This window comes from Marmota marmota, unplaced genomic scaffold, assembly GCF_001458135.2.
Source record: "Marmota marmota marmota unplaced genomic scaffold, marMar, whole genome shotgun sequence".
Classification (NCBI taxonomy): Eukaryota; Metazoa; Chordata; class Mammalia; order Rodentia; family Sciuridae; genus Marmota; species Marmota marmota.
The window spans coordinates 5691379-5714570 of NW_026000037.1; the positions used below are offsets into that span (position 1 = coordinate 5691379).

The 23192-nt window shown below is 33.9% G+C and overlaps 1 protein-coding gene across 1 annotated transcript in view; it reads left to right on the forward strand.

The window, feature by feature from the left end:
* Positions 1-23110, forward strand: part of Slc25a31 (solute carrier family 25 member 31) — a 23811-nt gene extending 701 nt beyond the window's left edge. Inside the window, exons 2-6 of the mRNA XM_015478953.2 lie at positions 6526-6653; positions 16982-17099; positions 17688-17842; positions 19513-19638; positions 22622-23110. Of these exons, the coding sequence (XP_015334439.1) occupies positions 6526-6653; positions 16982-17099; positions 17688-17842; positions 19513-19638; positions 22622-22819 (725 nt within the window). The 3' untranslated portion in view covers positions 22820-23110. The remainder of the gene's footprint in view (positions 1-6525; positions 6654-16981; positions 17100-17687; positions 17843-19512; positions 19639-22621) is intronic.
* Positions 23111-23192: the final 82 nt, after the last annotated feature.

The following is a 23192-nucleotide window of genomic DNA, read 5'->3' on the forward strand; positions in this document are numbered from 1 at the left end:
GCCCTGCAGCAGGGGCGAGGCCCACACATCGGTGCCAGGGGGACCTCCCAGCACGGGCCACGCCGTTGGGCACTCGGGTTGTGCGGTCACTAGTGCTTAAGATGCTCAAGTAGTCATTGAAATAGTGGTGGGTTTACGAGGAGTATGGAAAGTGCAAGCGTCCGCCACCGATTCTGTGATACCCATCGGTAAAAAGAGGTTCTGCTTATTGGTGAACTTCTGAGGTTGATGCTGAGGCCCTCACCTCTGCACAAAAGGTAAGAGGGCAGAAAGCTCAGTAGTCAAGGTAAAAAGTATTTTAATGTACAATACTGTTAAAAATCAAACTTATGAGGAAAAACAAAGCAAAATATAAAATTTTTAAATAAAGGGTTAGGGCTAGTGGAATCAGTATTGCTAATTTTTCTTTTTCTTTTTCTTTTTTTTTTTTTTGCATCAGGCTTCTATTTAAATTTTTATAGAGAGCTGGAGATGTAACTCAGCGAGAGAGGCTGAGGCCGGAGAATGGCAAGGTCAAAGCCAGCCAGAGCAACTTCAAAATACAAAATAAAAAGTGCTGGCCATATAGCTCAGTGCCAGCGCAACCCTGGGTTCCATCCATAGTGCTTCAAAAAAGAAAGTGCTTTGTGAAGAATGATTCCTAAGTTACCTAAGGGGATAGTAAATTTATCAAAATTTTTACATTATCATATTTGGAAAAAATCTATGCAAACTTTAAAAAGAAAATACACCTATTTAATGTGTAAACAAGAAATGAAGTGGCTTCAGCTCCAGAGCAGTCCTTTCGTCTAAGTCTTGGGTAGGATCTTCTTCCATGGAAAAGTAGTCTGCAGGCAGGAAGTGTTAGCACCTGTAGTCCAAGCTATTGGGGAGACAGGAGGCTCTCTTGAATCAAGGACTGGGCCACCAGCCTGGGGATATAGACCTCTGGCCTTTAAAAAAACAATCTTTCTCTCTAGGGATGTGTTTGCAACTTTTCCTTTCCTCTTCAGTAGAATATATGGGTTCAGGGTGGAGTCTGCAGGGTTCATCTGAAATGTGCATTTATAATGCCCGTCAAGTACCCATCTGGGAGCCAAGCTAAGATTTTTCATAGTGACCGGTTTGCTTCTCCACATTCCTATGCATTTTATCAAAGCAACTTTCCCATTTCCTGCGAAGTTTTTACAGGAAAATCTGGAACCCATTCCTCCTCCCTTGTTTATTCTAAAATCCTCTAGAGAAGTATAGGCCTCTTTAATGTTAGTTCATCCATTTTAAATAGTCAACATGAGTACTCTGGTCAGATTGTGCTGACCAGTGCTAATTTATTTTGTGTTTAAAATTTTTTGAATGTTTCCTCCAAAACACATTCAATATGACTTTTGTAACTTGAATTAATTCTAAATACTGTTCTGGTTCCTGTTTTTCTTTTCTTTTTTTTTTTTAACCTTCCACAATGAGATAACATAAGCAGTGTTTTCTGTTCTTCCGTATAAGGTGGTTAGCATTATTTCATGATAGACTTTGCAGATTATGTTGATTCACAACAGGGATGATACTGCCATCTAGAGGCACTTTGGGAAATTTATGTGGTTTTCTTTTGATTTTAAGTACAAAGAGTTCTGTCATACTCATTTGCAGTAATGTGAAATACAGGGGTCAGTAATGCTACACATCTTGCTGCTATGCACATGCCAGTCCTATACAATGAAGACTTATACTGCAGTCTGAATGAATTTTATACTTTGCTACTACATGAATGTAGTAGCAAAGCCTGTTTATGATTATTTAAGCCTAGCACCTAATTTATGTATAAACACAAACTTGCCTCTACTTATACAAACTGTCCAAGTCAGAGCTTTATGCACTAATTCTAGTAATATTGTTACCATCTAATGAAGCAGAGGGAAGATTAAACTATTTGGTTCAAAATTTTACTGAGTTGTTTATCATTATGAAACCTCATATCAGCAACCCTACTTTTGGTATTTGGTTACCTTTATATCAATATTTATAGCTATTGTATTCATGGTATTCATTGTATGTGGATAAGTCCTTTTCTCAAACTCAGTGTGTGTCTTAATTACAAAAGATTTGCTGTAAGTAGAGGCAAGAATATGTCTGTTATGTCTATGGCATGATTATTGCCCACCAGTTTGCTTATTAAAATATATTGTAAATTTCTTTAATCTCTGTATGGAAGTGAGGGAATTATATTGACTTTTTAAAAGTTGATGAGGTGGTCTTTGTCTTTGTCTTTGAATTTTGTTTCTGGATAGCGAAAGAAATATTGTGAAATAGTTATCGTATATAGAAGACTTGAGCCTGGTGGGGTTGAGAATGCATTGTGCTTGCTACATCATTCTAGAATCTTAGAGTCGATCAGACTCTGAGATTATATTTTCTGGAATTTGCCTTCTCATGTTTGAAAAGCAAAACTCAAATATCGCAAATGTTCACAAGTTTCTCTTGTTTTACAAATATTCTCTAATTTTATTAACTTCTTTTTTTTTTAAGCAACATAAATGAACCAACAAGATGATCTCAGAAGACACAACTAGGTGTTCTAGCACTATCTTCTTACTTTTTAATCTCTTTCCATCCCAAGGATATATTTCTTCATTATTCCTCTGGATATAGTTCTAATCATCTCTTTGAGTATCTTTGATACTTTTTATAGGGTTTATAAAATTTTATAAGATTTGTCTTGAGTGATGCTATTCTTTGAAAATGTATTATTTCATTGGTTTTGTCTCCTTCCAACTTTGTGTATTTTTATTTAATACTTGAAATTTTTTACACAAATAATACATGTTTAATAAAAAATAGAAAATATTAATAAAGCAAAAAAATTAAATCACTGTTAAAAATCACTTCATTTAACTTGGCACAATGGTGCATGCCTATAATCCTAGTGACTGGGGAGGCTGAAGCAGGACGATTGCAAGTTGGAGCCCTATTTCAAAATAAAAAGGACTAGAGATCCCAGTTTCAAGGAGTCCATGAATTCTGTGAAATATATGTTAAAATAATTAATGTAGGTGAGATTGTGTTTTTACAGTCATATTAAGAATTGCCTGAATAGTTTTTAACATTTTGTTGTTGTTAAACTTCTGGGGATTTGTTTCTAGATTTTCATTGAAACTTGATATTTGTTTTCCTACACATGGATTTTTTTCACACAAATACAGTTTTCCTAAAATAAACACATTCTTCAGCCAACTCTAGTAAAACTCCTTTGATTATAAATCTGGTGCTCCTTCATGTTCTTAGGTTAGTTTCCAGATGTCTTTGTCATTAAAATCTTTCATGTATATTCAATTCATTACCCAAAGTTAAAAACCTTGTACTATTATTATATATAATACTCATTTTGTGAAATGTTTAATTTTGTAATCATAATTACATAATTTTAACTCATAATATGAAACCCATATCTCATACTAGCAGCTGAATTAGCCATTTCCAAAGTGACCTTTAATATTTGAACCATGTGTAAAATGTGAATACCAATACCATTCTCATGACACTTTTTCCAAACTCAGTTAAGTGATTTTTGTTAAAAATTAAGTTATTTCTGTTTAAATTTCTCTCAATTAGATTGGTGAGATTTCTGCAAAAAAAGTGATTTCTGATTCCTTTAAAATTGTCTTTAGCCTCTGCCAATAACGTGCTTTTATGCTACTATAACCTATGGTTCAGAAGATTCAGTCTTAAATTTTTTTTAATATCTTTATTTTGTTTGTTTATTTTTATATGGTGCTGAGGATCTAACCCCGTGCCTTACATGTGCGAGGCTAGTGCTCTGCCACTCACTTACTCATCATAGTTCACTAAGTTCTTTCTCTCCAGAGGTCAGACCTCTGAGAAAATACAAATGCTTAACTGTGTTCTTGAAAGTTTTTATTAACCACTAAGAACTTAGTATCAGTGTAAATATTGTAAAAATACCTCCAACAATTAGATCACTACCTTCCCCAGTAATTCATTCTAGCTCTAACTAGCAATAAATATTCCTGTATAATTTGTTTGTACTTCTTGAGTTTTAAAAATTTTGCTTCCATTAAAGAAAAACAGTTGAGTTTTCTTAGCACAGAAAATATTTGCATGATTGAAGAACTTAAGAAGTGAATTGTTTTGCAGACTGCTTAGGTTTGAATTCCAGCTAATAACTTTATGACCAAGTTATACTAGGCAAGCTACTTAAAACTATCATGTGCCTTAGAAGTTACTTTTTTTTTTTTTTTAGAAGTAGGTAGACACAGTATCTTTATTTATTTATTTTTATGTGGTGCTGAGGATCGAACACAGTGCTTTATATGTGTGAGACAAGCATTCTACCACTGAGCTACAGCCCCAGCCCCTAGGAGTTATTTTTATCTCATTATTTCATCTGGAAAATGGGAAGGCTATTAGTACCTACTTCATGGGTAGTTAGGAGGGTTAAATGAGTTGAAAGAAGTTTCTAGCCAGGCACCTTGGGAGGTTGATGGAGCAGGATCACAACTTTGAGGCCAGCCTTAGCAATTTAGCAAGATCCTGTCTCAAAATAAAAAGGGCTGGGGAATGTAGCTCAGTGATAAAGTGCCCTGAGTTCAATCTCTAGTACCAAAAAAAAAAAAAGTTGTTTCTAGCAAATTATCATTATTTTTCTCTGTGTTAATGTTGCCTCAAAAATAATTTTCCCAGCTTTATTGTAGAAAAATTGACAAAAATTGAATACATATACCGTGTACAGGGTGATGTTTTGATAACATGTTTACATTGTGAATTACACAGTCAAGTTAATTAACACACCCATCACCTCACATATGTAAAATTTTGTGTGTGGTAAGAACATTTAAGATCTATTCTCTTAGCAAACTTTAAGTGTACATACAGTATTAACTATAACCACTATGCTGTATATTAAATATCTAGCACTTATCCTTCATTACTGAAACTTTGTATCCTTTAAACAACTTCTGTTTTCCTACTCCCTGTCCTGCATACATACTGGCCCAGCTTTTGATAATTACCCTCTACTCTTTGCTTCTGTTAGTCTGATTTTTTTAGATTCCGTCTATTAGTGAGATCATATGGTATTTGTCTTTCTGTGCCTGGCTCATTTCACTTAACGATGTACTTAAGTTTCATGCATGTTGTTGCAAATGACAAGATTTTCTTTTTTGAGGCTGAATAACATGTTTCTGTTTGTGTACCATGTTTTCCTTATCCATTCATCTGTTGATGGGTACTTAGGATGATGCTACTGTCATGGTGTTTGTGAGCAGTGCTGTGGTAAACATGGGAATGTAGATATCTCTTTTGCATACTGGTTGCTGTTCCTTTGGGGAGATACATATACACATACATACTGAGTAATGGGTTTGCTTGATCATATTAATTCTAGTTTTAGCTTTGTTGAGGAACCTCCATACTGATTTCCAGAAGGGCTATACTAATTTATATTCTACCAACATTACAAGAGTTCTCCTTTCCCCAATACTTCACCAACACTTGTTTTCTTTTGTCTTTTTGATAATAGCCATTCTCACCCACATGAGATGATATTTTCACTGCATTTCCCTAATGATTACTGGTGTGTAACATTTTTCATATACCCATGGCCATTTGTATATCTTCTTTTGAGAAATGCCTGTTCTAGTTCTTGACCAGTTTTTTTAATAGACTGATTTTGTGTATTCTCCAAGCTGGGACTAAAAGTGTCCCTATTTAGATTGCTTGTACAGTCATACCTTTTGGTAGTTGGCTATCTAATGGTAAACTACCAGTGGTACTGAAGAGCTAATGTACCATATTCTAGGGCAGCTTTGACTTATAAGGACTAGTCTGAATTTTAGAAGTTACACAGTGACTGAATTATGAGGATTAGTTAGTCCAAGAATTGAGGTTAAAAGGTTATTAACCTCAGGGGCTGGGGTTACAGCTCAGTTGTAGAGCGCTTGCCTTGCACGTGTAAGGCCCTGGGTTCAATCCTTAGCACCACATAAAAATAAATAAATTTTTTTAAAAATGTTATTAACCTCAAAAGTTTCTTCTGGTTTGTCTATCAGCCCTCTAGAGATTGTCTTGAATGGAAATGGATCCCTTTTCTAGCTAAATTCCATCCCCCATTCACTGTGATTTCAGAACATAAAGACAAGAGTGTTTTAGTTTCTTTTATCCCCTTCTCATTCTCATAGTATATGTACAAACCAACAAGTGGATATATTTGTAATAACCTGTAACTCCATAGAGTTTGCATGTCAAGGCTTGTGGATGAGACCAGTCTCTGACAAATATTAGTGAGCTCTTTTTGTACTAAAAATCCCCATATTCAAGTAGTAATGCTTTCCATAAGTGTTTTAGTTGTTTAAGGTTTTTTATTTGAAATTAACAAAATTGGCTGCATAGTTAACATTGCCTTTTTTCTTCAGTGGAGAAACATATTTTAGAAACCTGTATTTTTTTTTTCATGAGGAAGTTCAAATAATTAAACATGTTAAAACTTTAGTAATTATGCAATATTAGATTTATATATTTGTACATTTCCTTTTAAAGGTTTCTTCAGTTTTTGGCGTGGCAATTTGGCAAATGTCATCCGGTATTTCCCAACACAAGCCCTAAACTTTGCTTTTAAGGACAAATACAAACAACTCTTCATGTCTGGAGTTAATAAAGAAAAACAGGTAATTAAATTTCAGTGTCTCTGAAAATTTCTTTAAAGGGGTTAGATTATGTGTGATGTTTGATTTGGGAAGCAGGGCATATTAATAAATTACAGTATGTATTAAGTTATAGAACTATATGAAGAAAGGAATTGGGTTAACTTTTGCAGATTTCACTAAATCTTTTGACACAACTTTAATAAGGGACCCTTTCTTAAGACAGTGTTTTCTGAATAAATATTATATGTAATTTGCATCTTACTATCACTGCTTTTCTTAAACCCGGAAAGCAATTAACAAATATCACTGACTGATTCATTCCCTAAATAAGTAAATTATTTCTTCTTTATGACTAAAGATCTATTTAGCTAAGATTAAAGAGTATGGAGAAGACCAAATCAAACAAAATAAAAATGATAAACTTTTTTCTTTTTTAGTGAAGATGCTTTTTGGTTTTCAGGGTAATTACTCCCTTGGTTATAAAATCTCAGTTTTAAGATTTTCTTCTCATATTAACTACATGTCATTTGACCTGATTTCTGTTTGTTTTGTTGTGTTTAATACACTGTACCATTTTTTATTATTCCTAAGGTCTTCCCCTCGCTTTTATGAAATCTTCGCTTTTCTCTCTCTCCCACTCCTCATTTCTTACCCCACCCGAACCAACCAACTCTTATCAGGTATTTTATAAGGCAACAGTTCATGGAACATTTAATACTACCTCCTTTTATTCCCTTTTATACTCCTTATTCCCTTTATTCTGAAGTTTTATTTCATTAAAAATGTATATTGGAAGCTCTGCACTGCTTTCATGTTTAAGGGAATACAAAGGTAACTAAAACATTTCTTTTGACTTAGAATTATATTTGGATTTGGCTCCTGCACTCTATTCATTTAGCTGTGTGGGTTTTTGAAAGTCAGTTTACTTCTCAGATATCTATGTTTCTCGTCTGACAATTGGACATCATAATATCTACCTCATAGTTTTCTTAAAATATTTTTTAGTTGTAAATGGACACAATATCTTTATTTTATTTATTTATTTTTATGTGGTACTGAGGATTGAACCCAGTACCTCACACATACAAGGCAAGCTTTCTACCACTGAGCTACAACCCCAGCCCCTACCTCATAGTTTTAATGTAGGTTTAGATATGATTACTTGTCAAGCACTTGGCATAGTGCTTTGCTTTATGGTGGACATTCAGTAAAGTGTTCTTTTTTAGCTGGCAACTCTGATAATTAGAACTTTCTTTGACTCAGAATCTTCCCTTTTCCCTTGTCACATTCCCTAAGACTACCCTCATGTTTAGTGATTCACTAGAAGGAAAAAAGAAGTTTTACTCATGATTTATAAAAGGATTTAAATTAGTCATAATTAAAAAATAGCACATAGAGAATCCAGTAACAATTTCAGTTGTGTTCTCCTAGAAGAGTCACATAGACAGTATTTACGTCTGCCAACAGTGTGTGACAACATATGTGATGTGTTTGCAACCAAGGGAGTTCTCATCAAGCATTGGTGTCCAGGTGTTTTAGTTAGTCTCTCAGTGCTGTAACTAAAAGACCTGACAAGAACAATTTTAATGAGAAAAGGTTTTATTTTGGGACCCATGGTTTCAGAGGTCTTTATAGATAGCTGACTCCATTATTTGGGGCCTAAGGTGAAGCAGAGAGAGCTCCTCTCACCACAGACAAAATGTGAACCAAAAGGCACACCCTTCCAAATGACCCATTTCCTCCAGCCACATCCTATCTGCCTCCAGTTACCACCCAGTTAATCCCTATCAGGTGATTAATGCACTGATTAGGTTAAGATCCTCATAACCTAATCACGTCTCCTCTAAAGTTTCTTGCATTGTCCCACACATGCACTTTTAGGAGACAACTTACATCTAAACCATAACAGGATTTTTATTCAGGGTCCAGTTCTATAAGTATGGGATGTAACTGGCTTAGCTACTCAGTGTCCAACCCCTTCCAGAACCCAAACTGTTATAGCTTATCATAAAGCCCCAGAAGACAAAAACAAGTATTTACAATAAATTACAACATTAACATAATCTATCCCAGCTGACTAGCTGACCTTAACCCATTGTAGACTTTGAAATAGCCCTATAAATTAGTTCCAGCCCTTCTCAGTAGCAGAGCAGGCCTGCTCACCTATAAACCTTCCAGGAGACACCTGTCTGTCACCCCAGAGACAGGCCTAAAGATCTTGGTCTTTGTTATAGATGCTGAGACAACTGTATATGACCCGATCCCATCAACCCTCAGCTGCGGGCTGCAGCAGTATAGCCTATCAGGGATACAAAAGGAGCTGTCCCAGAGATAGGAAGAAGCCATCCTGTCAGAACACTGGGTGGTAAATCCACCATCCATAAACTATGAAACAGACCCTCATAGACTAAGGTGTTGGAGATAGTCTGGTCTATTCAGGGATTAGATAAGATTCATACCTGCCAGAGTTCCTGATAAGAGGCTGGACACTTGTAGTTCTCACTGTGGACCCAAAGAGTAGCCATGTGGCTTGAATCCAGTCCTTTTGAACCACTATTCTGGAAGCAGTACTGTGAGCTCAAGAGACCTAACAGAAGACTTTAACTTTCTGAAGCCAGTCTATAAAGACTGAGGAAGGATATGTTCTTTCAAATACATGGGACATCAATGGAAGGCTATACAAAAATAAAAAAAACAAAGAGTTAGGCAAACATGACACTAACAAATGAAATTAATGAAGCTTGGGTAACTGAAAACAATTAATATAATATATTAACTAACCCCAAAGTATATTAATTGCCTGTAAAAGACCTCAAAATAATCATCTTAAAGGAGCTCAGTGAGATGCAAGAAAATCCAGCAACTAAATGGAAGTAGGAAAACAATACATGACATAATGGGAACTTTAAGGAAATAGAAACCATGCAAAAGAACCAAGCAGAAATTCTAGAGCTGAAGAATATAGTAACAGAACTGAAAACTCAGAACTGAGAGAGTTTCAACAGTAGACTTGATCATACCAAAGAAATAATTAGCAAACTCAAAGACAGGTCATTTGAAATTAGTCAACTAGAGAAAAAGAAAAAAAGGATTTGAAAATAATAGTAGCATAAGGGACTTAAATGACAACATCAAACGTGTACATGAATTATGGGAATATAAGGAGAAAAGGAAGAAGAAAGCTTATTCAAAGAAGACTGTCTTAAAAACTAAATCTTGGGATATGCCCATTCAAGTTGAGGAATGTCAGAGGACTCCAAGCAAGATAAATCTAAAAACTAATGCTCAAAGACACATTATAATCAAACTACCAAAAGAATCAAAGCAGTAAGAAATGAAGGTCATGTATGATGGAAACCACTGAACAGACTTCTCAACAGAAACTTTGTAGGCCAAGAAGGAGTGGGATGACATCTTCAAAGAATACTATACCTAGAAAAGATGTTATTTTGAATGACAGATAAAAGATATTCCAAAACAAACAAAACCAGAGTTCATCATAATGTGAATGACCAGCTTTATAAAAAATGTTAAAGGGAATTGTGAGTTGAAATGAAGAGGCACTAAATATCAACAAGAAACCATATGAAAGTATAAAACTAACTGAAAACAGTTAATACGTAGTCAAATTCTAATACTTTCAACGTGATGTGTATATAACCTTTAACCAGTATAAAAGTTAAAAGACTAATGTACTAAAGACATAGTCATTCATCACTTGATATGAATACATTCTGAGAAATGTGTCATGAGACAGTGTTATCACTGAGCACATGCAGACATCATAGCATGTGCTATACAAACCTAAATAGTATAGCTACTAAACACCTAGGAATTGTGGTTCTTTGTTGGTGTGTGTGTGTATATATATATACAGATGTATGTACATATATACACATTTATAAGTATACATTTGGAAATGTAGAAGTATATACACGTATGTGAATAGTATACCTATTGCTCCTAGGATCATGATGAACAAAACACAAGATTGAACACAAGAGAGGGGTTGGGAGTGTAGCTCAGTGGTAGAGTATATGCCTTATATATGTGAGGCCCTGGGTTTAATCACTTGTGTACACATACATACACATGAAAGGAAGAGATGAATTTAACAGAAAATTATGTGGTCAGGAGACATTTTAAACAAGATGTATAAGGTTGCTGCATACTGTTTCACAGTAAACTTTTTGTAAATAAATAGGGAGTACACTAAAATAAAAGTACAACTAAGAGAGCAGGGAGGAAGAGCATGAGAAGAAGATCACCATTAAACAGGGACGAGAGGCAGGAGGGAAAGGGAGAGAGAAGGGAAATTGCAAGGTAAAGAAAGGAGACCCTCATTGTTATATAAAATTACATATAAGAGGAAGTGAGGGGAAAGGGGAAAAAAAACGAGAGAGAAATGAATTACAGTAGATGGGGTAGAGAGAGAAGATGGGAGGGGAGGGGGTATAGTAGAGGATAGGAAGGGCAGCAGAATACAACATACACTAGTATGGCAGTATGTAAAAAAGTGGATGTGTAACCGATGTGATTCTGCAATCTGTATACGGGGTAAAAATGGGAGTTCATAATCCGCTTGAATCAAATGTATGAAATATGATATGTCAAGAGCTTTGTAATGTTTTGAACAACTAATAAAAAAATAAAAAATTTAAAAAAAATGAGAAAGCCACCATAAATAAATAAATAATAAAAGTATAATATATTAAATATCTAAATCAGCAACCTAGTCATTTTTTATCATTAGCAAGTATGTGCTGCACAGAGTTGTATGTTCTATATATACTTTTATATGCCTAGCAGTGCTGTTTACATAGCATCATCACAAATGTGTGATGAATGCACCATGACTAAAAAGTGCACAGTAATCAATATGTCCATCAATAAAGAAGAAAGATCTCAATTTATTAATATATAACGAACTAGACCAAAAAACCCCAAAATAATAGAAGGAAAAAAAATAAGGAACAGTAGAAATAAGTGAAGTAGAGACTAAAAATACAAAAGAGCAATGAAATGAAGAGCTGATTCTTTGAAATGTTATATAGTATTGACAAATCCTTAACTGGTCTAAGAAAAAGATGAAAATGAAGACATTACAGCTGACACCATAGAAATACAAAGGATCATTAGAAATTACTATGAACAACTAAATGCTAACAATTTGATAACCTAGGATAAGTGGATATATGCACCTTATTATGATTGAGTCATGAAGAAATAGAAAACATGAGCAGACCAATAATAAGATGGAATCAGCAGTAAAGTCTCCCACAAAATAAAGTCCCAGAACCAGACACCTTTACTGCTATGTTCTACCAATATTTGAAAAACTATTATGGTTTGGATCTGGAATTTCCCCCAAAAGTGGAAGGTTTGGTTCCCAATGCAGAAATGATCAGGGTTGGGGATTGGATTACTAGGGCTCTGACCTCACCAATGATTTCATCTGTTGCAGGATTTACAGCTGGATAGACTATTGGGAGATAGTGAAAACTGTAGGAAATAGAACCTACTTGAAGGGAGTGAGTCCTTGGGAACTCTATTATTGTTCCCAGTTCTCTCCATTTTGCTTCTCAGTCACCACCTCACTGTAGGCCCAGAGTGAATGGAGTCAACCAGCTATGGACTCAAATCACCCAAATCTTTCCTCCTTTAAATTGTTTCTTAAGATATTTTTGTCAAGCAATGAGATCTAATAACTAATTATTAAATTACTCCCCCAAACTGAAGATAAATGAATTCTTCCAAGCACATTCTATGAGGCCAGCATTACTTTGATAACCAAAATAAAGAGATAACAAAAAAAGAAAACAACAGGCGGATACCCTTGATAAACATATATGTAAAAATATTCAACAAAATATTAGCAAGCCAAACCCAGCCACACTTTAAAAAGATTTTTCACCATGATCAATTGGGTTCATCCTAGGGATGCAAGGGTAGTTCAATGTACACAAATCAATAAATGTGATATAGTATATCAACAGAATGAAGGACAAAAACTGCATCATCTCAGTAATCTACTTTGAACAATGGGAAGATCCTCTATATAGAAAATTAATAAGGAAGCATTGAAGTTCAACTTCACTTTAGATCAAATGGACCCAACAGAAATGTATGGAACATTCCATCCTTGCAGCAGCAGAAGACACAAGTGCACATGGAACAGCTACAGGATATATCATCTTAGGACACAAAGCATGTATTAACATAAGGATATGAAACTGTATCAGAGCTGGGCACTGTGGCACACACCTGGAATCCCAGTGGCTCCGGAGGCTGAGGCAGGATGATCACAAGTTCAAAGCGAGCTTCAGCAGGGTGAGGTGCTAAGCAACTCAGACCCTCTCTCTAAATAAGATATACAAAAAATAGACTGGGGATATGGCTCAGTGGTTGAGTGCCCCCGAGTTCAATCCCCAGTACCCACCCACCAAAAAAGAAATTGTATCAGTTTTTTTTCCATAATAGTATGAAACTAGAAGTCAATAACAGAAGGAATTTACAGTATAGTGATATCTAAATTATTAACTTATAGTTAACTGGAATGCATTTATACTGCCTTCTGGGTTTATCTTATTTTCAAGCTTAATGTGATGGGATAGGTTTTATTTATTACACAGACACTTCCAAGTATCACCATTCTGCATGAATAGGTTCTTTTTTCCTCTCCTTTTCTTTTCTCCTTTCTGTCTTTCTACTCTTAGCTTCCTTCTTCCTGATCTCAGTAAGTTGGCTTTAAGGTTAATACATGTGTCATTTTTTTCTACCTGTGTCATTTTTTCATAGCTCCCACTTTCACTATTGAATGTGTCCTGATTTGAATGACACATTATGTGATTATCCAATAAAAGAGTCAGTGATCCATCTTTTTCTCTTATCTAGGAAGGATAGAAAAGAATTAAATAGAACTTAAGATCTATTTCATAAGCCTTTTTGCTGTATATCATATTTGGTTTGACTTATTGGCTTTAAGAGGCAGAGAGTAGCTTATCAGTTTTAAGGGAAAAGGGATTTATTATAATGATACTGTGAGACTTGGGTTTGAAACAAAGGCAGCTCTAGGGACCAAACTGGACTCTCTTTATCTCCCTAGTTACCTAGTCTAACTTTCTCACTAATCACTTTCTTTTTGTGTGTATATTTGCTCTATCTTAATATTATTCCTTTTTTATTTACCTGTATTTTTTATTCCTTTTAAGTTCAAGGTTAATATCATAGTGATGCTTTATGGACTTTCTGTAGAGCAGAGGTTCTGAACCTGGGATCCATGGATACTTCTAGAAACCAAAACACACTAAAAGTATGTTTATACATGTATGATTTTTCTTAGGAGAACGTCTGTCTTTAGCTTTCAACAGTGCCAAAGAAGCCTGAGATACTAAGAAAATTAATAACTTTTTCATTTATATTCTTATTGCTAACTTGCATAGAATCTCTAAAGTCATATTCCCAAGAAAGAAACTAGCCCAGCTCATTTTTTTCTACCAGGTTTCTGTGAATGCATGTGACCTCGGTGTCACATGCATTCTCCTAATATAATTATCTTTCCATGATTATGAAACATGGGTACTTAAAGACAGTAGAACTGATGAATATAACTTACTATGAGCCATGGGAGTGTGGAAACAGTAAGTGGCATTATCATTATACTTCATTAAATATTTATTAAATGCATGTCTCTGAGCAAAGCCCCATGACTTGTCTGAAGTAAATGGCTGAATTAAGAATCTTGATCTCCAGAAATGGAAACAACCCAAATGTCTATCAGATGACGGAGGAATGAATAAATTATATGTCCATATAACAGTATTATTTGGCAGTAAAACAGAATGAAGTATTAAAACATGCTGCAACATGAATGAAAGCATTGGCAAACGAAAAAAGCCCCTCACAAAGCACTATATATAGTGTGATTCCATTCATACGAAATGTCCAGAACAGGCAAATCTATACAGACAGAATGTAGTTAATGGTTACCTAGGGCTCAGGAAGTAGGGAGGAGGTAGAGTGATATAACAATTAGGAGGTTTCTTTTGGAGTGATGAAAATGTTTTAAAATTTTGATAATGGTTACACAACTCTGAATATACTAACAATTCGTTGAATTGTACTTTAAATGCATAAATTGTATGAAGTATAAATTATATCTCAGCAAAGGTATTAAATTTAATCCTGGCCTCAGGAAATAGTTTATTGGAGTATAAGTGTACACTATTATAAATTGAAATATAAGTATGCAAATAATTATAAATTGAAAATAATGACTTTAGGAACTGTTTTAAAAATGAAAGTCTGGAACATGTTGACACATTTTATTTATTGGTTCTATAAGTCACCTTTGATTCTGATAGATGAAAAACTTAAGGGAAGAGGGTATGATTATATACAGTTTCAGAGGGATTGGAGATGAGAGATTTCTTAAAAGATGTAGAACTTGAATTCAGTTATGAAGCAATAATTATTTTTTGTTTAAAAAGAATGAGAGGGGGTGGAAGGTTGTAGCTCAGCAGTAGAGCGCTCGTCTAGCACATGCGAGGACCTGGGTTCGATCCTCAGCACCACATAAAAACAAACAAAATAAAGATATTGTGTCCAGTTATAACTAAAAAATAAATATTAAAAAATTTTTTAAGGGCTGGGGATGTGGCTCAAGCGGTAACGCGCTCGCCTGGCATGTGCGGGGCGCTGGGTTTGATCCTCAGCACCCCATAAAAATAAAAAAAAAGATGTCGTGTCCACCAAAAACTAAAATAAATAAATAAATAAATATTTAAAAATAAAATAAAGATGTTGTGTCCACCAAAAACTAAAAAATAAATATTAAAAAATTCTCTTTCTCTCTCAAAAAAAAAAAAAAATTTAAAAACGGGAAAGGGCTGGGGTTCTGGCTCAGTGGCATAGCGCTTGCCTCGCACAGGTCAGTCACTGGGTTAGATCCTCAACACCACATGAAAATAAATAAACAAGGATATTGTGTCCATGTACAACTAAAAAATATTTTTTAAAAAAGAAGAGGAAGGACATTCTAGGCTAAGAGAAAACTAAGCATTCCAAAGCTATCTGAGACTTTAAAATATTATTAGAAATAAGAGCAAGATAATAAAGCAAGAATTGAGCTGTAATCCTAGAGGCTCAGGAGCCTGAGGCAGGAGGAATTCTAATTCAAAGCTAGCTTCAGCAACTTAGCAAGGGCCTTTAGCAACTTAGCATGACCCTGTCTCAAAATTAAAAATAAAAAGGGCTGGGGATGTTGTTCAGTGGTTAAGCACCCCTGGATTCAGTCTCTAGCACCAAAAAAAAAAAAAAAAGGCAATGGAACTTGATTAGAATATTATTCACTTTAATGTATTTAGAGGTTTTCCCATAGCAATACAATTTAGATATATATTATAGGCCCTCAATATTGAAAAGCTGCTTTCTGGATCTGAGGCAGGCTCATTCTAAATGTTTATCAAAATGAATTACACTTTCTCAACAGTTTAAGTGAACCTGTAGACCAATAAGGTTCCCTTACATCCCATCAACTACGTTATAATTGGTACTTGCCAATTTTCATGTCATCATTTGAACATAATTAAACGTATTTTTGAGGTGTGCAAACTTAATTATAATTACAAAGTGAAATTGGGGCATTCTCAAATACCCCTCCCAAAACAAGGGCAAAAATAAAGTCTCCATATGTGTCTGATACTAGATATACTTCATAAACCTTTATGCTGCATATCATGTTTGGCTTCACTTATTTGGTTTTAGGAAGCAGAGACTGACTCAGATTACCTCAGAAAAAAGAAAATAATTATAATGATAACACTTCTATTTGAATTTGAACCAGAAAGACAGCTTTAGAGATGAAACTTTTCTTTTATCATCTAGTTTTCTAATTACCTGCTTTTCATGTATGTGTTTGCTATGTTTTATAAATGTTTAAAAATAGATTTACAAATTGCTTTTATAAAGTAAACAGCTATAATACATAACACCTCCAGAATATTACTCTTCATACCCATGTGTCATTCTTTCTGTTGTCCCTCCCTCTCTTTTGTGCAGCGGATGAAATCTAGAGACTTGGGCATGCTAGGCAAGAGCTCTTAACACAGCACAGGGAATAAGGCCTTAAGTTCAGTCCTCTGAACAGCAAAATTTAAAAGATAAAAATAAAAGGCTACATAGATATAAGAAATTTTTTGGACAATGCAGTATATTTTATTATAGATGTTTATTTTATAAAAACAGCTTACAAATCTATTCAACATTTATAAAATTAGGAGTTCACCAGTTGTTTTAAACAGATTCTGTAGTTTAATAAAAATTATTTAAAAATAATTAATGTGTTTCAGTTCTGGAGGTGGTTTATGGCAAACCTGGCTTCTGGTGGAGCTGCTGGGGCAACTTCCTTATGTGTAGTATATCCACTAGATTTTGCCCGAACCCGATTAGGTGTCGATATTGGAAAAGGTATGGGATTTATAGAAATATTAACTCTTCTTTGTGTTTTGAATTATGTTACTTGTTACAGAATCATGCTGTATCAACAGTGTTATCAGATATAGTCTACAGATTTTATTGTCTTCCAAAGGTTAGACAGGGGACCTAAAGTGTACTACTTTTCCATTCCCCTTGAAAGAGAGGAGGGGAAGGTCTATTGTAACAGAAGAGTGAACACAAAGACTGTGTAACATAGTTCCACTTTTTCCCAGAGGTACCTTCCTGCACCTTATTTTTATCTGAATTATAGTTCTTTTCTATGTTAGATGTATAACTCACATCCTTGAGATTCCTTTTGCCTCTTGCTATTTTCTGGTATTTTTAATGAAATGTCTTAAGTCAGGTTGCTTAAATTATATTATTCTTATAAGAGACTAATAGTTAATTTATTTTTAAAAAACTACTTGAAATCTTGATCATTCTTACGTGAATGGGTGGATTTTGATTTATGCTTTCTTGTTAGTTTCAGATCATTTCAATCTATAAAATGTTTAATTTACTTTAAGATGTTTATTTGATATATAATGTTGCTAATAGTTTTAAATGGCTTTATTTTAGGTCCTGAAGAGCGACAATTTAAGGGATTAGGTGATTGTATTATGAAAATAGCAAAATCAGATGGAATTGTTGGCTTGTACCAAGGGTTTGGTGTTTCAGTTCAGGGCATCATTGTGTACCGAGCCTCTTATTTTGGAGCTTATGACACAGTTAAGGTAATTTGGGGACTTTAACTTGGATGTATTAAGTAAATGGTTAATTTCTTTTTATTGTTCTAATTAGTAATGCATTTGGTAGATATATTACTTTTAACTATACAAAATAAATGATGAAATAAGAGGCATGGAATTCTATTTTATTGCTGCTATAACTTAATTATAACCATATTATGGGTCTGACTTTGCATACAAATCAGGTATCAAAACAGTAAGCTTGTCATGTATAACTAAACAGAATAAATTTTTAAAATTAGGCTTTTATGTTGTTTGTAATATATATCATATTGCAAATGGAAAACATACTAATTAGGCTTACATCATAATAAAATCTTTAGCATACGGAAAGGTATTTAACAGTTTTTTAAATTTTATATTAACTATTTTTTGGTACCGAGGATTGAATTCAGGGGCACTCACCCACTGAGCCCTATTTTGTATTTTATTTAGAGACAGGGTCTCACTGATTTGCTTAGCGCCTCACCATTGCTGAGCCTGGCCTTGAACTTGCCATCCTCCTGCCTCAGCCTCCTGAGCTGCTGGGATTACAGGCATGTGCCACCGCACCCAGCTATATTAACTTTATTGTCACTTTTTTACATAGAAATAATCAACTTACTTTCATGAGAAGTAGAGAAAGCATAATTAATTAATTAAATACTAGTTTGGTTATCTACTAGCTACTGTTAGATTCTGTTACATTCTCCAAGTTGCTTTGAACTTTTCTTTTACATTTCATATTTTAATAGTACCTCTTTAATGTAGGAGAAAGAAAGGTTATAATAAATACTGTCAATTTTTTTTGAGCTATTAGTTCTAGGAACTCTTTTAAGTACTTTATAACCTATTGTTCTGGAATCTTATACATTCATGATTTTTTAAGGTACAATAGCCTAGGAATAGTTAAGTAATTTGCTTATTAAATGCAATAAAAAAATCCATGCCTTTATAACTGCAGCAAAATGATTCTAAAAGGAAGCAGTGAAATTAGTATCACCATTATTTATTGAATAAAATTAAAGCTAATGGAAATTTTATAATGTATTCATATTTTATATCTGCCTTCCCTCATTAGTATAAATGTAGTTGGCTGTTATTTTATTGTGATCTGGACAGATTAATTTTTAGTGTACTTTTATGACAGATGTATCAATGGAAATTATAGAATCTTAAGAACGTTTATTTAATTGCAGGAAAATTGATGAATCTCCCTTTGCTTTTCTCTATCATCTCTCTATTATTGTGAAATTTAGGAACATTCTTCAGTAGCTTAAAGCTTTATTTAAAGCTACTTGCCAAATATATCATCTGCTGACAATAATAGCAGGCATTCTTTCTTTCTTTTTTTTTTTTTTTTTACTAAGAAGGAAGAGCCATGAAAGAACTTTTTTTTTGGTCACTGGCTGCTATCATTTTCTAGTTTTAGATGCCTTTAATAACAAATCCCTTTTAATAGAAGATACACTTTTTTATCCAAATATACCTTTGAAGTGTAGTCATATATTACAGTATTCTTTTTTAATTGATCTGCCACTATTAAATCCAACTAGCTTTTATTGCATTTTAAATACAGTTGCACCTACTTTCAGTCTATTTATTAAAATTATCTTTTAAGAATTGAGGATATTTTTGAAATTTATATAGTTAAATGGTACATTTTTCTTTTCTAGGGCTTGTTACCAAAACCAAAGGAAACCCCATTTCTTATCTCTTTTTTCATTGCTCAAGTTGTGACTACATGCTCTGGAATACTCTCTTATCCCTTTGACACAGTTAGAAGACGTATGATGATGCAGGTATTTTATATTATTTGTAAGCTTAATTGAATTTTCTAATCTGATATACAGGTATAATTTATCTCTTATATCCAAGTATAATTTATTTGGATTTCAGAGAAATTTCAGTTGAAAGGCATAGGTCATTTGTTTTACTTTGGCAAAGTGAATACATGATGTTTTCCATCTTACATGCTTTCCTATCATAAAATAGCTACCAGAAAGCAAAACTTCTTCCTCTGCCATCAGAACAGAAATTCCTTTACTCCTATAGCATATATTGCTTGGAGTGGGGAAGGAGAGGGAAGAGATTGGATAAATGTGTCTATCTTAACTGAAATATTAGATTAAGTAGAATAAGCTGTTATAAGCCATCAAAAATAATCACTTGTTGTGGTATATTTTGATAAAAATTGTTTTAAACTCTAAGGATGAAAAATATGTTTATAATGATCTATGTTCTAAATATAAATCCCTAACCCAAAGTTTTGATATATTTCATCTCCATGGTTGTTTCTTGTTATGTTGATTCCTTCCACAAACATTTGAGTGCTTAATCTATTCTCAGCTCTGGTAACACAAATAAGAAAAGATAGAACTAGGACCCAAACTCATAGTTTAGTCTCAAATACATAAAATTAATGGTTTAAATAGAAATGTGAATAGTTTCCAGGAATGCATGGGAGGTGGTGCCATATGCTTATAGTAATTAGATGAGGCCTCTTGGAGAGCAAAATCTCAAGAGAAAAGGCTTTCTCCAGACTCCAAGAGAACATTTGATGATGATGATGATGATGAAGAAGAAGAAGAAGTAGTAGTAGTAGTAGTAGAAGTAGTAGTAGTAGTAGAAGTAGCAGCAGCAGCAGCAGCAGCAGCAGGAATTGAACCCTGAGGTACTTAACCACTGAGCCACATCCACAGCCCTTTTTATTTATCTATTTTTTGAGACAGGATCTCATTAAGTTGCTTAGGGTTTCACTAAGTTGCTGAGGCTGGTTTTGAATTTGCGATCCTCCTGCTTCAACCTCCCGAGCCTCTGGGATTACACCATGCCAGGCTGCAAAAGTACCACAAACTGGGGAACTTAACAGAAATTTATTTTCTTATTGTTCTGAAGGCTAGAAGTCTGTGAGACCAAAGTGTTGGCAGGGTTGGTTTCTTCTCAGGGCCTCTCTCCTTGGTTTATAGATGGCTATCTTCTTCCTGTATCTTCTCATGGCCCTTCCTGTACCTCATCTTAAAAGACAGTCATATTGGATTAGGGGCCACTCTAGTGACTGATCTCCTTTAACATAAGTTACTGTTAAATACACTGTCTCCAAATAGAATCAATTCTATGGTTCTGGGCTTATTTCTTCAACATAAGATTTTGATGGGGACACAATTCATCTCATAACAGTGGTATTTTTGTTTTTTAATTTTATAGCCTACTACTTTGTTAGCCCTATTATAAATGCTCATTTGTATGTGTATGCTTTGAAGATTATTTATATAGGCATATAATTGGTAAATAACATTGTCTTTTTTCCCTTCCTTATCAATTTTTATATCTTTTTTCCCTGCCCTTGTCTACTCATTGAATGATTTGATTTCATATTAAAGAAGTAACAACTAACAACTTTGATTTGTTCCTACTTGAATATCTTCAGTGTTATATAACTTAATGTTAGGTGTTGGGGGTTGCCAGGGGGTAGGGTTGTAGTTACCCATTATTGTGTTACGGCAATTCCTTTCTGTTCTTGGGTTATAATGACTTTAATCATGAATGTGGTCATCATTTTTCTCTGTTGAGATGATCCTATTTTTCTCTTTAATATGTTAATAGTCTGTTTTCTAGAGCTAAACTAATAACCTTGTGTGTCTGGGATAAACTTGGGTGCACCATATTGTACTGTGTTTTGCATCCCTGGCTGGGTTTGATTTGCTTGGCTTTGTTCAGCATCTGTGTGTCAATGACATTGGCTTGCTAGACTTTCACAGCCTTCATACCAAAGTTAGACTATGTTAATATGTAAAAGTCTTCCCATATTTTCTCTTCTCTAGAGCAGTTTCTGTTAAAATTGGAATCATTCATTGACTGTTTAAAACTCACATGTGACACCATCTGGATGTGTGGTTTTCCTTATGTCGATATTTTTAACAACTGGATTTCTTAACAATTATAGTATTCCAGTGTTTTTTCCTATGTCATTGGTAAATTATACTTTTCTAGGAATTTATTCATCTCTTCTGTTTTAAAAATAATTGCCATGAAGTTTTTCAAATCTTATTCATTAATCTCTGGATCATCTACAAATTTATGTTAATCTTGCCATTTCTAATAAACTTGGGGCCTTTTCTATTTTTCTCCTCAAACATTATTTCCAGAAATTCATCCAAAAAGTATTTAAAAAAACTCATATTGATGTTCTCTGTTTACTGTTTATTTCCTATTATCTCTTGATTTTTTTATGCATTCTGTTATGTTTGTTTTCTATTTCCTTTATTATACATTCTGTATTGTTTGCTTTCTGTCTCCTTTATTGCTGGTTATTTGCTTATTTCAACTTTTCTAGGCTTATACATGTTTTCAAATATTTAGATTGCTCATTAATTTCTTTTCTAATATTAATTAACCTATAAATTATCTCTCAAGCTGCATTTCATAAATTAAGTTAAAGAATTTTGTGGTTATTTAGTTTCAATATTTTCCAAGAAAATTTCTTCTAAGAATATCCCAACATATTTTTCTAGTCATATTTTTGCTATTAATTTCTCAGTGCAGTACGGTAGAGGAAAAATCAGGATCTGTGTAATGCCATCCATCAGTGTTTGGTAAGTGTCATGTATGGTTAGTTTTCAGATGTCCTGGACAAGTCTGAAATCTCTAACTACTACCTGCTGTATTCAGTATATGCCCATTAACCCAATACAGTGTTAAGTTCTCTATCCTTAGTGTTAATAGAAAACTCTTAGGATAAAAGATATCAAGATAATGGAAAACTGTTTGTCTTTCTTTATATAGAGTGGTGAGGCAGAACGACAATATAAAGGAACCATAGACTGCTTTGTGAAGATATACCAACATGAGGGAATGAATGCGTTTTTTCGTGGTGCTTTTTCCAACATCCTTCGTGGTACGGGGGGTGCTTTGGTGTTGGTGTTATATGATAAAATTAAAGAATTTATCAATATTGACATTGGAGGTAGTTCATCAGATTAAATTGAGAAACCCATCATTTAAAATTTGTTAAGCGCACAAATTACATAGCTGCCGTGTGTGTACATTTTGATAGTATTATTACTGTCAGTGTTTCTTAAAGTGCTAATTCTGAAATAAAGCATAGGCGTTTTTCAAGGGTTTAAATATTAAAAATCAGATAAATGTGGGTTTCCTTCCCATTTAGATGCAAACTCGTTTTAATGAGACATTTTACTTTAACGAGTATGTTATTTCTGTTAATTTAAAATTTTTTCTTATATCTCTGATGAAAATTAAAGTATATGATGCTGAAATCTAAAAAATGAAAGTATCTTCTTTTAAATTGCTACTCATTTAATATATCTGTCTTCTCATCTTTTAAAAATCATAGGAT